The 16,696-nt window shown below is 56.8% G+C and overlaps 2 protein-coding genes across 12 annotated transcripts in view; one reads left to right on the top strand and one right to left on the bottom strand.

Annotated features, from left to right (window-relative positions):
• Nucleotides 1-3,750, top strand: part of PKP1 (plakophilin 1) — a 79,566-nt gene extending 75,816 nt beyond the window's left edge. Inside the window, exon 14 of the mRNA XM_080367103.1 lies at nt 17-3,750. The gene's annotated coding sequence lies outside the window, so the exon portion shown is untranslated. The remainder of the gene's footprint in view (nt 1-16) is intronic.
• Nucleotides 3,751-3,851: 101 nt separating this feature from the next.
• TNNT2 (troponin T2, cardiac type) lies at nt 3,852-16,694 on the bottom strand. Of its 11 annotated transcripts, XM_080367099.1 has the most exons (14): nt 12,491-16,694; nt 11,819-11,848; nt 11,017-11,073; nt 10,410-10,442; nt 9,857-9,892; nt 9,537-9,558; nt 8,480-8,540; nt 8,222-8,338; nt 7,771-7,848; nt 7,510-7,620; nt 7,011-7,120; nt 6,524-6,614; nt 5,970-6,010; nt 3,852-4,638 (listed from the first exon to the last, which is right to left on the bottom strand). In XM_080367099.1, exons 1-14 carry the CDS (start codon nt 12,657-12,659, stop codon nt 4,590-4,592), a joined length of 1,005 nt encoding a protein of 334 aa, XP_080223225.1. In that variant the 5' UTR covers nt 12,660-16,694; the 3' UTR covers nt 3,852-4,589. The 11 variants fall into 11 exon arrangements, with proteins under 11 accessions (XP_080223225.1, XP_080223223.1, XP_080223228.1 ...); XM_080367102.1 differs by lacking the exon at nt 3,852-4,638 and having other exon boundaries at nt 5,974-6,614; nt 8,222-8,540; nt 10,410-11,073; ... (1 more) ...; nt 13,004-13,062; nt 15,443-16,694; XM_080367098.1 differs by lacking the exons at nt 3,852-4,638; nt 11,819-11,848 and having other exon boundaries at nt 5,974-6,614.
• Nucleotides 16,695-16,696: the final 2 nt, after the last annotated feature.

Below are 16,696 nucleotides of genomic sequence, written 5' to 3'. Positions count from 1 at the left end.
GTGTGTGTGCATACAGGTGCCTGTGCCTGTGTGTGTGTGCACGTGTGCCCGGGACTCTGCATGTGCCTATGTGTGTTTTTGTACACAAGGGAGCGCCCAGCCCCCTTCCTCTGTGGGGAGCAGGACCAGGTCAGCAGAGAGTAGCAGAGGCAGGAATATCCTGCAGATACCTGGCCTCCAAACTGCAACCATGGGGCTCTGAGACCCACCTGCTGGGGGTTTACCCAGAGGTGATATCAGGCGAGACACTGCTAAAGGCTTTGACATTTGTCTCACAGAGCTCTGTGCACCAGCGAAGCATGGGCGAGTTTGGTCTCCACGTGCACTTGGAGAGATGGGGGGAGATGGGTCAGGATCTGTGCAGCTGAGGCTGACAGCAGGGTGCAAGAGCAGGTGACCAATTCCCTCCAGTGCTCCAAACCTCCCTGAGATCGGTGCCATCTGCTGACCTAGGCACTGCCTGTGACCGCCAAAGCCGCCTTCACAGGGACTGCTGTTCCTGCAAACCGTCACAGCAGCTTTGGTGCTCAGCACCACTCCAGGTCAGGGTACATGCTGTCGCACCGCCTTTACCAGTCATGAACCGTATGGATCCAACACCTGGGCGAAGGGCTGATCCCAGCTCCTGCCGGGTCTCAGCACCTCAGTGCTTCTGCCGGTGGCTGCTGCCCTGCACCAAAGAGCACAGTTTACACCCAGGACCTCAGCTGAAACCTGGGCATGAAAGCACATGCAAAAGCCATGATTCAGCTATCACCAGGAAGCTTATTTTCCTTCCACTAAGCACCAATAAAATGCTGCTTCCAGACACAGGTGAAGCCTCTTCCTTTCCGTCCCAGAGCGTCGTTGCCTGCTCTGTCAGCAGGACTTGTCTCACGGACATGGGTCATTGCGTAGATGCTAAACTTGCGGTGCATTAAAGACTTCATTGATGGTTTAAGACATCTGTCGAATCAGCATAAACCTCAGGTGACTTTAACCAATTAAAGGCGATTAATTGATACCTATGAACTAACTGCTATAGGCAGTGATTTACAGGGCTAAGATATTAAACGAAGTAGTTTTATAAGGCATTTAAAAATAATCATTAAAAAATTGCAAACATCAGATGCTTGCACAAACAAATGGACCTGCCCTGCAGGGGAGTGTGCTGAGGAGGGCCATTGCACAGCAGCACGGTGGCTTGGGACTCTGAAGATGAGAGACAACTGATGGCACCAGTGAGAGGTTCCACACCCTCATCTGGTAAGAGACACCGGGCTTGGGAAGCATTTCAGCTTCTAGAGCTGCCGCCACTGTCCCACACTGCAGCTACATCACAGACCACAATGCTGGTAGCGCAGCCACATGCATGACCCTGGCTCCTTGGACATGAGTTGGCCAGGTGGCCCCAGGACAGCAGTCCCAGGGTCTCCTGTGCTGTCCAGAGCATGCCTGGCTAATGTGACCTGATCAGGACATGAGCAGGCTGTTTCCATCTGTAGCTGCAGGTGCAAGACCAGGCTGTTGCTCTACAACATCTGTATTGCTCTGTGGCTTTGCCTCTGGGAGTGGTCCCAGGTCTTGAGTAGGCAGAGCAGAGCATGAGGCTGCCTTACACACAACTCTGGTTTAGCACAACCACAGCCCAAAACATCAGCTCAGTGTTTTACCAGCACCTTCTTGGTAACAAATGCATCCTCTTCTGCATCCTTTCTGCTGCCCGGGGACAGTGGTACCCTGGGGAGGACCCTGGCAGGGGGCTGCATTGACAGACCATGAGGTGCACATGCTGGTGGGACCTGGGCACAGGTCTGCTGCAGCCTGGGCTCATGCAGCAGTGCTGGGACACCCGTGCTGAACACCAGAGGCGGTGGTCTTGCACCCCAGGCTGGCAGCAGCATCTGGAGCTTTGAACTCTGGCCAGCACATTGGCACCACGCCGGGGAAGGCAGAGGCCCCCTGTGCCACCCTGCACTATAGGACACGAGCCCTGCATCGCACCCATCAGCACGGCCCCCTCACTGCAGCACCTGCCAGCGTCTCCGCAGAGGAGCCAAAAGACCTGGCAGGCTGCACTGCGCAGGCTGTGCGGGACACGACCTGACCCCTGTCCCGCACTTTGGCGGAGACACCACAATGCACTTAAGCAGACGCTGTTTTCAAGTGCTGCGCTGCACAGGGGGCTGCTCCTCAAAGGATCACAGCATGCAGGATGTGTACGTGCTATGGCAGGAGATGCTGTTCCTCTGCCACATGCTAGAGGATGCTACACCTCATCACTCCTGGGAAGATGCCCTGCTAGGAGAGGGCAGAGCTCTCTACCATGCTCCAGAGGATACTGGTGCTTTCATCTGGCATGCAGAGCTCCTACTGCCCATGGGGACACCGAGACCACACAGCAGTGCTGCAGGACACTAGTAGACTGCAAATCTCCACAACGACATGGCACTGCCAGGCTGTTAACCCTTCACAGCCCTCCAATTTGCTGCCAGGGGTCCCTCACTCTGCACTGCGCAGCAGCGTGGCTGGTCCCTGCCTGCTGCACCAAGCTAAGGCTCATCCGCTTGCAAAACATGTGCTACGCGTGGCAGGATGGGGACAGCACGCCTGCCCATCAGAGCTGCCCTCCCAACCCACAGCACCCACAACACCGTGCCATTGCAATCGTCACTCAGCCCATGCAACACTTGGGATGATGCCAGCACCCTGTAAGGTCCCAGAGTGCTCCACCACGTCCCAGAGGGTTTCTGCACCCTGCACCACACGCTGCCATGCCCGCTCACAGTGGGAAGCCACGGACACCGGTGGGAGAGGGAGCAGGGGAGGGTCAGTGGCAGGGCTGGGCGCTGACTCAGCTGTTCTGGCATGGCTGTGCCACCGAGCACCGGGTGCAGGGAGGGAGGTGCTGGGTGGGGAGGCAGCGGGCAGGTTTTGGCCCCGGCGCACAGGGAACCGGGCTGGCGGGGGGCCAGCACGCTGCCAAGACAGGCAGCACTGTGGGAAGCAGGGAGTGCCTCCGTACCCCCACCCTGGGCGCTGCCAGCCCCGCAGGGACAGGCAGAACGGCTGCAGTGCCTCTGCAGCACCGGGCACCAGCACTGGCAGGGCCCTGCCTTTGCCTGCCAGGAAGGTTTTGAGGGTGGACCTTCAGAGCCTGGGAAAAGGCATTTCCAGGCCAGATGTAGTTTTCTGCCCCGAGTGCTCCTCTCACTTGGGGCCACACGTCAGGCATGCTGGAAATGTCATTTGCTGGACCTTCGCTCAGCCAGCCTTGGGATATTTCATGTCCCGGCACTGCCACCCTCCCCAGCTCTCCTTCTTTGTCCCAATAAGGGACCACATTCATCCCTCCACGCCTTGTTTTTGAGGAGGTGAGCGATAAGGGGCTGGTTGCCCGCCACTTACTGCCTCACAGAAGCTGATGCTTCCCAGAGCCTTGTTCCCCAAAGCCTGATGGCATCTGTCGAAGCAGGCAAAATAAGTCGCCATTCAACAGGCAGTACAAGAGAGAAACCTGCAGGGTGCCCCTACACCACTGGGGCTGCTGCACAGACAGGCAGCCCCAGCAAGAGAGGAGACAAAATGCCTTGCCGAGGAACAAAAAGCCTTTGAAGATCCATCATCCTGTGCATCCATCCTCCCTCACTGCTCTGATGCTGTTTAACAGTAGCACGGGACAGCTTGCCCCACGAAATTGTAGTGCAAGCCTAGTGTCTTCTGCTGGCTGACAGTCCAGATCCACGAACCAGGAATGCCTGGGATTATGCAGCTGATGTGTCCCCATGGGCATTGCCTGTGGGACTGTGCTACGGAGATGCCTACAGCCAGATAAAAAAGATCTGCACCCCTGAAAGGACAAATAAAAGGTCTGTCCATACTGACTTATGTCTTCATTTCATGCTGTCAGAAACACACAGAGAAGGCAATCACAGCTGGTCTTGGCCCTTTAGGAAGAGGTGGAAATAAAAGTGAAAATGGCCTGGAAGCAGAGTTTGTGACTGCTTGACATGGACCCAGAGGCTTGGAAGCAGTGCCCCTAGCCATGCTGTCCCACAGGGCCAACCCTGACACAGAGAGGGGGACTCTGGTACAGCAAAAGCAGGAACTAAAGTGGCCATAACTAGGATTGCCCCAAACTGCAGGAGGAAAAGCAGGTCTGTTACAAAACCTCCCTAGGACTGCAGGTGTAAAATGCTGTGAGGTAAGGGAACATGTTATTCGGGAGGTCCTGGTGGTTGCTGCATCCTCTTGTACCCCAGGGAGCAGGCACACAATTGCACTTGCTCAGCCGAGCTCTGCTGAGACTTTCCTGTGCCTGCTTCCTCTGGGCTTAGAGCTTCAGGATGGAGACAACACCCGCACCCCCTCACCGTTCTCTTTATTTACAGACACAACATCACCTGGTGGTGTGGAGATGAGAAACGGCACCTTGTGAAGCATCTGCCCACCCAGACAGCACTGTGCCTGCAGCAAGGTCTTTGCAAGCTCCATGCGGTGGGAGGGCAGGTGGGTGCACAGTGTGGGCTCCACGACGTGGGGAAGCCATCTGGTCGACCGAAAGGCAACACACTTCCCCATGGCTGAGCCTCCTTTCCCTTCTGAGTCATCTATTTCCACCGGCCCCCCACCATGGTCTTCCCACGGGCAGCCTTTGACCTAGAAGAGAAGTAGAAAAAGCATTAGTGACCGTGAAAAGAGGGACAAGGTGGGTGCCATCAGCAGCCCTGCAAAGAGGACTAAGCTGTCTCTGGTTGATGCTCACTGCCCTGGCAGGAAGGTCTTCAGTGGCTCCAGGAAAAAACCTGGGACCTGAGTCAGCCTGTGTGTTTTGGGACTCTATGGGAACAGGCTCATGCAGTTTGCCAGGTGTTTCTAAGGACCCCCAATCCCTTTCCCCTTTCTCCCTCCTAAGGATTCTTCAAAGAAGCATCAACGAGTTGGATCTCCAGTTGCAGAGGGTGAAAAACAGCTGCAGGATCCTTTTCCCAAGAACCAGAAGCTGTGAAGCTGTTAGCCAGGACCCCCCACATCACTCTCCTCAACCAGCATCAGGGGAACAGGCACTGCTCTGGCTGTGGGTGAGCAGAGAGGAGGCTGTAGCGGCTCGAGGAGGACAGTGAAGGGCATTTCTGGCACATGATTCTGAGAGTCACCAGCGCAGCTTTGGCTGCCAGTCCTTGGCATTGCCCCCTGCCTCAGCCCTGCTGCTAGCCTGATGTCAGCCCTGGCGCCCATGCAGCACACATGCAGTGGGAGACACAGCACTCAGGGGATGCCTGTACTCACCCTTTGCTGCAGTAACAGGCCATGTTGGGGCAGAAGAGAAGAAAGGTTTGGTGTAAGCGGGTGGGAGATGCTGCTACCCTACACACGGGGCAGGCTGAGCACCTCTCATTTGAGATGGCAGCGTGGGATAGGGATATGAGAGCAGCATGGTGCTCCTGAGAGTGCTGGTTAAACACCCACTGCCACCCTCCCACAAAGGGTCCTCCAGTCCTGTGCAGGGAACATGGGCATGGGGACAGGCTCCCTGGACCCTGCGGGGCTGCACAGCTCCCACAGCCCATGGGATTTCCCCTCCTACACAAGCTGGGATCTCCAGCACCTTCCCTGAGATGCTGGGCAGAGCCACTGCAGGGGTGGGGGCAGCTGAGCTGGCAGGACCCTGCAGGACACAGGCCTCTTGCAGAGGGGGGATCTCCCTGGGCTCCATCCCCATCCAGGGTCTCTGGGGCAGGGGGAATCTGGTGGAGGCGGGAGGCAATGGGAGCAGGGCAGTGTGGACTGGCATCCCCGGGCCAGACCTGCAGGTCCATGGCCACCAGCTGCCAGTGAGACCAGAGGCAGGAGTGGGAAGGGCAGGAGGTGGCTCTGCCAGTGTGCAGAGGAGCCAGGAGATACACAGGGAGGGAACTGGGGACAGGGAGCTGGGAGCTGGAAGGGCAGGAGGCATCAAGGAAGGATGCTCAGCCTGCTCGGGGACTTACACTTTCTGGTGGTCACTAACGCGGTTTCGGAGGACGTTGATCTGCAAGACAAACACAGGCAGATGGTGAAACTTGGCAATATTCCCTATGCCTGGCCAGGGATGAGGGTCAGGGTGAAGATGTGTCACTGCTCTCTCTTGCCAGGCTTTTAGCACCGGGCTGTGATGTGCAGCACAGCAGGAAGCCTATTGCAGTGCAAAGCACCTGTCCCCAGGAGCAGGGAGGTCACAGGGCCACCACACAGCCCCTGTCACCAGCTGCCACAACTTCCAGCACTTAACAGCTGTGTGCTCAGCCTCGCCAGTGTGGCTGGGAGAGATGGTTTGATCCTGGTGCATCTCCAAAAGGGAGGCAGATGTGGCTTTGCTTTTAGTGGTTCTGCAGAGCCTCCTGAGCGCTCGTCACCCCAGGTACCGTGTGGGGCACAGCCCTGTCCTGACGCAGCCACAGCCTCCCCAGCACAGCCCCCACAGCCCCCTGCATCTCGCAGCGGGGAGCAGGAGCAGCCAGGCACGTGGCGGGTGGGCAAGCTTACGGAGGACCTCACAGCTCACCTCATACTTCTGCCGCTTGAACTTCTCCTGCAGGTCAAATTTCTCAGCCTCCAGGTCACGGATGGTTTGCCACAGCTCCCTGGCCTTGTCCCTGCGGGCAGAGCCAGCTGCTGTCAGTGCAGGAGTGGGACGTGGCTGATGGGGACCCCGCTGCGGGGGACAGGGCGGTGTTGCCACCACCTCGCCCGCTGCCCCAGGATGGGACTCTGCCGGCTCCGTGCCAGGCGGGATGCCTCAGCCGGCGGCGATGCCAGCCCACTCGTGGACCAGGGACACGCAGGTGCCACACCTGTAAGCGTGGCTCCCCCTGACGGCCGTGCCGCCTGGCAGCCGTGGCCCGGCAGAGCCCGTGTCCCCGCGGGGTATCACAGCCCCCTCCCAGCCGTGCCATCGCCACCCGCCAGCCCCCGGGCAAGGGCCCTGCCCGGCAGGGGGGACCCAAAGCGGAGCTCCCACCCTGGACACCCCTCCTGCAGCCTGTGCTCACCTCAGCTTGTCTTCGTTGAGGTGGTCGATGTTCAGGGGTTTCCGCCGTTCGCTGAGGATCTTCTTCTTCTTTTCCCGCTCCGTTTGCTTCTTCCCACCCTTTTTCTCTGACTGAGGAAACCGTCAGTCCGCCGGAGGGAAGGAAAGCTGCCCAGCCTTTGCTCCACCCCTACCCCCAGTTCAGCACCCTCAGCTTTTGGGACTCCAGAACCACATGAGGTCCCCGAGGAAAGTCTGGCAATAGCAGACAAGACCCCCCGGCAGCTCCTGCCCCTGCGGTGGGGCTGGACCAGCCCTGGCCAGCACCTGCAAAGCAGAGCTCTGGGCTCACTTCGGCCCTCCGACCGCCGCTGCAGCCCAGCGGCACTGCCCTGCCTCCTGCTCACAGGAACCACGTCTGCCAGCACCGGGGACACGCTGTGCTGGGAGGCCAGCCCGAGGCCGAGCCCTTCCCGGGAGCACCAGCGGCTTCGTTGCATCCACCCGGGGTAGGATCACACCTTCTGCATGTAGCCTCCAAAATGCAGCATGTTGGACAAAGCTTTTTTCTTCCGCGCTTCCTCCTCGGCCTTCTTCCTTGCCTCCTCTTCCTCTTTGCGAGCTCTTTCTTCCTGCCAGGGTCAGAAGTGGGCCAGGAGCGGACAGTCAGAGACCTCACGGCCCGGCTCGCACGCCACACACAGCTCGTGCTCCCACGTGCTCCGCGGCCGGGCTTGTGCCAGCCGAGCCAGCCCCAGCGCCCCGTCCCTGGGGACACTCACGGCCATGCGGGCTTGGCGCTCCTTCTCTCTCTCGCTGCGAATCCGCTGCTGCTCTGCCCTCTCCGCTCGCCGCTGCTCCTGCACAAGGAGAGGATGTTGGCTTGGACACTCCAGGGAATCTGCCTCCTCTCTGGCCCTAGGGACGCATCCCTGACCCCAAAAGCCCTGAGAGCCCCAAGGGCAGATCTGCTGCTCCCGTGTCTCCCGAGGGAGCTTGTGGAACAGTGACCTGGGGGAAGGTGCCTCTCCGTCAGGCACCGCAGCAGCCAGACCAGACCAGGCTTTCCCCAGGCATGGGGGTACAAAATCTGGCTCAACGTCCCGGGCTCTGTCCTGCAGGGACATGGGATGTCTCAGGTTTTCCTGTCAGGACTGTGGGGAAAGGATGCAGCTGCATGCCCACAGGGGAGAGGGTGGCAATAGTGATGGAAGGGGAAGGCTGCAGACGTACAATCCTGTCCTTGAGGGACATGAGCTCCTCTTCCTCCTTCTTCCTGCTCTCAAAGTGGGCTTCGATAAGGGCCTGCAGCTCATTCAGGTCCTTCTCCATGCGCTTGCGGTGGATGTCCTGTACCAGATAGGAAGAGCAGCAACAGCTGCACTCCCCATGGGTGAAGCCCTCCAGGGGATGCAGAGCTGCTGGGCACAGACTTGAGCAACAGTGTGGGGGGGTCCCCCACCAGGGATGGACACCGAGTGCACTACTTACATCAAAATCCAGTCTCTCACCATCTGGGATTTTGGGAGGCACCAGGTTTGGCATGAAGACCCTGCAAGTGAAGGTGAGCAGGAGGATGTTGAGCCTGCAGCAGGTACCTGGGACAAGACAGCACCTTTTGGCCATGCACTGATCTACCCAGACCTCCTCTCCAAGCCTCACAGTCCCCAGGGATGCAGAGTGAGCACATTTTGAGGGCAGGGAAGTGTAATGCTGCTTGCTGGAGGTTGCCAGCTGGACAGCCTCAGAGGAAGACCTCTGGCATTCCCGGGAAGTACTCCAAGGCACCCGCATGGTTGGAATAACTCCGTAAGCTGCAGGCAATTTGGCCACAACCGTTTGCCAGGTACCCTGGGACTGGCAGCCACCCCATTGCTCACCCAAAAGAGCACAGAAGAACTGTGTGCTCGAGTGTGATCTGGCACAGGGAGCTGGAAACCAGCCTCTCATCCTCTGTGGGCTTGGGGGAGGCCAGGAGATGCTCAGTAGGGGCACATAAAGATGTAAAGGGATGTAGAGGTTGCAGCTGAGGACAGATCTGCCTCCCACACCTCAGCATCCCTGGGGTCCACGAGGACCCACAGGTTCCTGGCAGTGGATCATTGCCTCATTCTTTAGACAGGTGCTCCTGTCCCTGGGGTGCTGGCACTCATGCAAATGCATGTCTTATGCCAGCCATGGCCAGGACCATACTGCAGAAGAAAGGCCCTGGCTGTGCCATGGACTACATACCCCCGACTAGGGTGCACACAATTTTTTTCCAGCTGCAGGGCTACAGGGCAGCTAGGCTTCCCCCAGGGAGCACACAAAATGCTTCAAAACTGCCAAAAGACCTCATTCTCAGGATCCCCTTCATATTCCATGTTTATCTGCCTGTTTCTCTCCCTTTTTCTCTCCATGTCCTAGTCCCACCCTGCCTTCATGCTTCTGAGGCCTCACTGTCCCATGCCCTTTCTGGATCATGGTGCTAAGCCCATCACATGGAGCCTCTGCCCTGGCACAGCTCCTAGGTCAGACCTTGCACCAGAGAAAATGCACTGACACTTACTTGGGTTTTGGCTTCGATTCACCTGCAGGTCCACAGGAGCAGGAGAGAAGGACAATGTTAGTGTTGCAGGGGCATTTGCTTTCACGCCTTGACCCAAAAGCCACAACACTAAGCCAAGCTACCCCTCTACCCCAGCAACACAGGCTGCATTGTGGATCATCCTCCAGCAAGAAGGTGTGCAATGGGGTGTCTGTCTCTGTACCAAAACCCAAGATGCATGTTGATGCTCCTGGCTGAGCAGAAAAGCATTTGGTGCCTCCTTACACAGGTGAAGGGACAGTCCCTCCCACCCCAGAGAGGACTGAGGATGGATACTTCACCTTCCCCGGGCTCCTGCTCTCGGTCCCCCTCTCCACCTGCAGAAAACACAAAGTTTTGGCTCCCAGAGGCCAGCCCTGCCGCGCACCCTGCCCATGGACACAGCGGGGTGGTTCAGCCAGGCTGTTCCCCTCTGCCTCACATTATCCCCACTGCAAAACCCAGCCTCATCCCTCCAGGATGAACAGGGAGAGAGCAGGTCCCTTACAGACATCCCTCGCTCACAGACAGACCAGGAGAGCCCCAGGTCCTCTCTGGGAGGAACCCAGCAAGTTTTGCAAGAGCTCAGGCTGCAAAAGCAGTAGTACTACCCTCTCCTTCTCTATTTTGGGTTCATTTCTTACCTAGGCAGCACAAAGCCATCCCTCCCACAGGTCTCCTGCTGCCCCAGCCCTGGCAGAGGACAGGGCCAGGGCAGCTCTGCACCATTTACAGCAGATTCTCTCTCTTCAGCAGCAAAACACCAAAAACCCCGTTACAAGGACCCAGTGTCTTGGGGGACTGGGGATCAGGACTGAAATGGCCCAGACCATCTCTCCTCTGTTCCTGCTTTACCTTCTCCTGGTCCTTTCGTTTCATCTTCTTGTTCTGTTTCAAAAGCAACAGGGAGAATATGAGCATCCATGGGTGAGGGCAACCATGTGCCCCCAGCACAGAGGGTCCCAGCATCCTCCTAACTCAGGCAGCACGGCTGGGATCTGAGCCTGCCCTACCAGCCAGGACAGCACAGGGACACACATCAGGCAGCCCTCCAGAGAGGTCCCATGAGGTCCAGTGCCCTTTCAACAGTAAGACACATCAAAGCATGACCCCCGCTCTGGAAATCCCCCCTCTAGGGCAACAGGGACCTCTTGGTGGAACAGGCTGAACTCATTTCTGGCATTATTTCAGAGTGCTGGACACAGGCTGATCAGCACCCAGCAGAAAACACCATTATCCTCATGCTTGCAGGGCCAAGGCACTCAGTAGATCTGGAAAGGGCAGTTCAGTTTTGACGCTTTCTTACTGGAAACCACAGAGACGGGGCAGAGCTGCCCCTCTGTGCTGCTGGCCCACGGCCATAGACCGTGCTGGGGCACCCCAGACCCTGCTGGGCACCTCAGCGAAGCAGAGCATAGCTCCAGCCGAGCCACGGCAGCTCACTGGCGAAGCCACCACTCACCTTCTGCCTTTGTTTCCTCTGTCTTCTCCTCCTCCTCCTCTACTTGTTCTTCCTGACCTGTGGGATAATGGGCAGCGTGAGTCGGGCACCTGCCACTCCCGCTGGCTCCCCACGGACCCCGGATCAGGACAACTGTGGCACGGAGCCGGCCGAGAGAGAGACCCGAGGAGATGTGACCGCAGGAGAGAAGCAGCGGCTCGGGACTTCACTCTAACCTTTACCCAAGGGCCGGTCTCTGCTTGGGCAGAGCAAAAATAAAATTAAAGGCTTTATAGCCACCTCCAGGTTTGTCCCTCATGCACTCCCATGCTATCATGCTCTTACACCCCACGATGGGGGCAGTGATTTCTATTGCTCTCCTTTAACCAGTGAAGAATAAGTCTGGCTGGCATTAGAGAAAGTGCCTCCGGCACCTGCAGCCTTGTTTATGGCACTGCTGGAGCATTTTTCCACTGGAGGGAGCAGTATCCCCACGAGAGTCCTCCACTGGAGTCAGAGCGATGCTGGGATCCACAGGTCCTGGGAAGACTTGTGGTCCCACAGCAAGACAGAAGGAAAGAAAAAGAAGATAGCAAACCACGAGTGCATGTGGCTGGTAGATGTAAGGAGAGAAGCCACAGACAGAGGAGCAGATACGCAGAGCGCAGCAGGGCGGGAAGGGGGGAGTGCAAGAAGCAAGAGAGAGAAGTGGAAGAATGAAAGAAAACCATTTCCCAACCAGGGAGAGGCAAAAGACACACCGACCCACGACATATTCACAGCAGCAGTGGAGAGATGAAATAAAGAAAGGTGCAATAACTACCGTCGTCTTCCTCTATCCATTCTTCCTCTTCTGGGCCAGGGAGGAGGGAAAGGAATAAGTGCAGAAGTTAGTGGGACGCCATAAAGCTGTGGAGTGTAGCTATGGGCTGCATGAGATGAGGACTAGCACGGCAGTGGCTTCCCCTTTGTTCTCTCTTTGCTTTTAATGTCCAGGGTGTTTTGCCGTGCAGCAGCCCGGGCTGCCTGGCAGTGCCCAGAAGCAACAAGAGGCTCAGCAAAACCCAGCTCCCCAGCCCAGCCCCAAATGCACAGCCCAGCTGCGTCCCAGGGTGCCTGCACACGCCATGGGGCTTGCACCTCCGCCAGCCTGAGGCAGCTGGAGGTTTGTGCCTGAGCATCATTAATGTACATTCAGCTGAGGCTCCAGCTCCCATCGAGTTACTGGGCTCACACCTCTGCCAGCGCCCGAGTCCAGCATTTCCAAGTGCTTGGAGTCAAGGGATCACTGGCAAAAGAGACCCTCAGAAAGTTCAGACTGGTTTTGATCCTACTGATGTTTCAGGGGGAGAAATCTAGACACAGTCTCATCTGCCTTTCCTGGTCATGATTTGCCCATTGCTGTCGAGGAGCTTATCACCACAACCCACCAAGCAAAACACTGAACCAACAGCACTCGTCTCTAGGTCCTTGCAACAGCCGGTGAGACACCTACCTTCCTCCACGTACTCCTCTTCACAGCGCACACGTGTGCATGGGGGAGAGGGAAGGGAAAGAAGACACAGGTTATTGAAGTTGCTCTGGTGATTTTTTAGCTTCATCCTCAGGGCAGCCACAGGTGCTCTGCATCCTCTTACCTTCCTGCTCCCTGCAAACCAAAACATAGGTTTGCAGAGTTACAGCGGTGCGCTGCAACGGGGCACGTGTGTCCACCAGAGAGGGCAAAGGGGAACTGGGAACCTCCTCAGGGCTGGCCCCCTTTTCTCTAGCAATGGGCAATGACTGCTGGGCAGCGTGCCATAAGGTGGCAGTGGGGATGGGACAGGACCCTAACGCAAAACTCCCCACTGCTGGGGGTCTCGGCACTATCGCAGCAGTGGTGGCAGGGTGGGGGACCTCATGCTGGGATAATGACAAGAGCCAGTGACCCCTGAACAGCACCTCTAAAGAATACCACAACCCTGTGGGGAAAGTAGGAATAAAAGGGAAAGAAAGGGTGTTTACAAACACACCACTTACTGGTCATATTCTTCAATGACCTCTTCAGAGTCCGACATCCCTGGTTATCTAGCAGAATTCAAGGCAGATTGGAAAAAGCGAGTTAGGAGCTGAGATAAGGGCAAGCACAGCCTGTCCTCCAGAACCCACAGAGATGCTGCGCCTCTCCAAAGCACTTGGAGCTTCGAGCTGGCCCCAGCCATGCTGTGACAGCATTATCTCAGCAGAGATAAGGCCCCCGCCTCCCCTCCTGTCCCAGGATCACAGCTCGCCCCAAATAGGAGACAGAAGATTAGGCACAGCCTCATGCAACACCGATAACTGCTGCCAGGAGCCATGTCCAGGACACGCAGCTCCCCTCACCTCAGCCATCTCAGGGCGCTGCGTTTGCTCAGGACACAGGAAAACAGCCCAATTATAATGCTCAGCCTGTATTGCTTCCTGACTATTCTTAGCTTGGTTGGGATATAGAAACTTGCAGGGATGTCCCGTTATCTCAGATTTGCAGCCCTGCACAAGCCACAGCACGAGATCTCAGTGAAACCTCCCAGCCCAGCCCTCCAAGTGCGGAGCGTGCTCTGGAAAGGGGCATTTCTCTCCTGGTCCTGGCCCTGAGACAGAGGTTAGTTAAAAGGAATGAAAAAAAAAAAAAAAAAAAAAAAAGCCTGATTTAGCAATAGGGCTAATAACTCTGCAGAAATGGCTATGCTCACCTTCCCAGCACACCCATGTCTCTCCCAGCTGTGCTCAGGAGGACCTCACTCAGCATCCCACCCATCCAGCTTCCACCCACTGCTCCGCAGCAAGGTCTGCACAGACTAGCCCCATGATCAGCCTCAGCTCTGGGCATCCCGGAGCAGCCCTGAGCATCAGCCCCAGCCCCTGTACAGCCTGTCCACTGCTCGTGTTCACGCCAGACCTCAGCAAAGCTGAGATGCAGCAGGACAACGCAAGGCAGCTCTAGAAATAACCCCCATGTGCTAAACCACCTGTTCCCAGAGCAGCGCCGCTTCACTTCTCCTCCTGCCCGATGTCTGGGAACAACTGGTCCTTGTTACATCTGTTGAGCATTTATTACCCAGGAAGGGTAGGACAGGCTTCGGGATCGCTTATTCAAGATGCTGAATCCAGGACTGGAATCCACAGGCATGGGGAGGACACGTTACAGGAGGGATGCCTCCACATACCAGTGGCTCCCAGGGGCTGTCAAATCTCACTTCTGAGCAATGACTCAGAAGGTGCTTTTTGGAGACAAATGAAGTCAGAACTCAGCCCCCTCTGCCTCAGGTTCACTGCCTGCTTCTGCCGTCATTGTTCCCCTCCCTCTAATGTTCCCTCCTTTGGCAGCCCCCCAGCACCATCCCCTTGATCCCCACTCCCCCTCGAACATCAGTTCTTAGCCCGACTTTTCCCCAAGGTCAGCATGGTCCTGCTACCTCGAGTTTGGTCAAAGCATTTACGTGGCCTCTGAGCACCCAAGATTTCACATGATCCTCTCACAACACAAGAGCGAAGGCTCCCTCCTGGCCATGAGAGTGCAAACATGCACTTGTGGAAGCTTATTTCCACATTTCCATCTACCTCCTCTCTCATACATCACTAGCTCCCACAGAGTATTTGCTGAGGAGCAGCATCAAAACCAGGACTGTTCAGGGGGGTACACAATGAAAAAAAGTGCCCCTAGGAAATATTTATCCATCCTGTGCACAGAAACAGATAAACCTTTATCACTAAAGCTTTGAAATCTTGTTTTGAAAGAATTTAGAGAACCCAGCAGATTTATTACAGTTACAGAAGAAACATTGCGCGTATTACTGACTGCAAAACAACTTCCATCATTTGCTGTGTCTTAAATAATCCAGATATCCCTCCCAGTCCTTAAAATCCCCCTGTCCATTAGCCCAGGCCTAGCTGGTCACACCTCTGGGGCTGAGTTACTCCTCCACAGTTCACAGGCTCTGCTTTCCTCCAGACTACACACACACGGAGCTCTCATTTCCCAGCATTTGCTCCGGTGTGGGTCATGTTGCTGCGCCCTTCCTGCCTGGCAAGGCCAGACCACGCACAGGAGCATCCCACCTCTAACTCCTCCATGGGCTGCCAGGCTGGCCCGACTCTCCCACAGGCATCGCATCCCTCCCATCCCCTCCAGAGGCTCAGGAAACAGGGATTGATGAGATGCCCCTGGAACCAGGGCAGCCAAAATCTTTCTCAGCTGCCTTGGCACACATCGGGATGGTCCAAAAGGCATCGGGCAAGTTGCAAACACAACCCCCTGGAGAGGGTCCTGATGCTTTATCCGTGGGAATGCCTTCATGACAGAAATACATCCCAGCACAAGCAGCTGTGGGGGACCAGCAACTGAGCCAAATCACTTCTGGGTCCTTAACAACTGCCCTTCCACAGAGCATCCTACGCCCGAGCGTGCATCCTGCCGCCCCAGCCTTACCTCTGCCGCAGGTGCCGGTGAGATCCCGGGGAGCGGAGGGGAAGGCAGCGGGCGTCTGGAAAATGCTCTTTGTGGGCAGGAGGATTTAAGGGGGCTCCAGCGCCCACCCCGGGGCGGGCAGCGCCAGGAGGAATGTGCCCGGCGCCCAGCGAGGAATGCAACACTTGTGAGCTGCTATTTCAGCAGCCACAGCCCCGGCCCCCTCCACCGCTCCCCCTTCCCCCCCAGGAGCCCATATAAGCCCAAGCTATTGTGTGGCCTCAGAGATTTGCTATTTTAAACCCTCCGGACTGAGATACACAAGTGCCCGAGGGGCTGACACAAGCCAGCCAGCTGTCACTTTCTAGGTCTGGGGACGCTGATATGGCAGCACTGCCAGGAGCGGAGGACCTGACCCTCCATCGCAGCCCCCAGCCCAGGCTCACTCAGCTACTGCACCGAGCCCAAGATGCTGTAATGAGAAGGGAGGAGTCTCAAGCTGCTTTTAGCTGTCCTTTTTGGTTTTTTAATGTGTCCTCAGGACACGTTTGTCTAGGAATTTTGCCTTTTTTCCCCTTGTCAGAAGAAGGGAAGCAGACCATTCCCAGTCCCAGCCCAGGAGCAGGTGAGTGGGATGTCTTAGAAAGAGCAACTTTTATTAGAAAAGAAAAAAAAAAAAAAAAAGCCACAGAGAAAACCAAGTCCTTTCCAAAGCCCAACAAGCAAGATCAGATCCAGAGCCAGCAATAGAGTCCCACACCGAGTTTGGACACCACAACATTTGCTCAAGGCACAGCCCTAGCCCATTGAATGGCCCTGGCACAAGGATTTGAGCATCATTTTATGAGCTGCCCATGGCACCCTAAAGCCGGCCTCAAGAGAGCACCGTGCATCCCTGCTGGGTGTGCTGAGCAACCCGGGCAGTGCAGGACCAGGGGTCTGCTCAGGCACAGGCAAATGGCTCCAGGAAAAAGGGCATTGCAGAAGGGGCCCAGCCCAGGGCACTCAGCTCCATGCAACCTCAAAAATAGGGCTGTGGTCAGCCCACCCTTCCCTAAGCGAAAGGGGCCACTGCTTGCACGGGACGGTAAGGGCAGGGTAGAGAAGGCCAAGTCTCTGGCTCTGCCTCAGCTTCATGCTGGAGGGAAGCACCAGGGCCATCAGGTCCACCCTTCTCCCATGAGGCATCTCCATGTTACACCGGCGCACGTGTGACTGCGCAAACACCATTTGCCTTTGGTTAGGTCCCTCCAGCAGTGACAGCCTGGGGGAGGG

Source organism: Falco punctatus, assembly GCF_963210335.1.
Source record: "Falco punctatus genome assembly, chromosome: 17".
In the NCBI taxonomy this organism is placed as follows: Eukaryota; Metazoa; Chordata; class Aves; order Falconiformes; family Falconidae; genus Falco; species Falco punctatus.
The sequence above is the reverse complement of the archived record's forward strand: the minus strand, read 5'-3'. Positions and strand labels throughout refer to the sequence as shown.

Bases quoted from the DNA above. Each gene is read 5' to 3' on its own strand.
- TNNT2 (XM_080367092.1), bottom strand. From the start codon at position 8,938: ATGAGAGGCTGGTTTCCAGCTCCCTGTGCCAGATCACACTCGAGCACA. The intron at 7,621-7,770 runs GTGAGTGTCCCC...TGACCCTGGCAG, and splicing joins AGCGCCAAGCCCGCATGGCC to GAAGAAAGAGCTCGCAAAGA. The intron at 7,121-7,509 runs GTGTGATCCTAC...CGGTTTCCTCAG, and splicing joins TTGGAGGCTACATGCAGAAG to TCAGAGAAAAAGGGTGGGAA.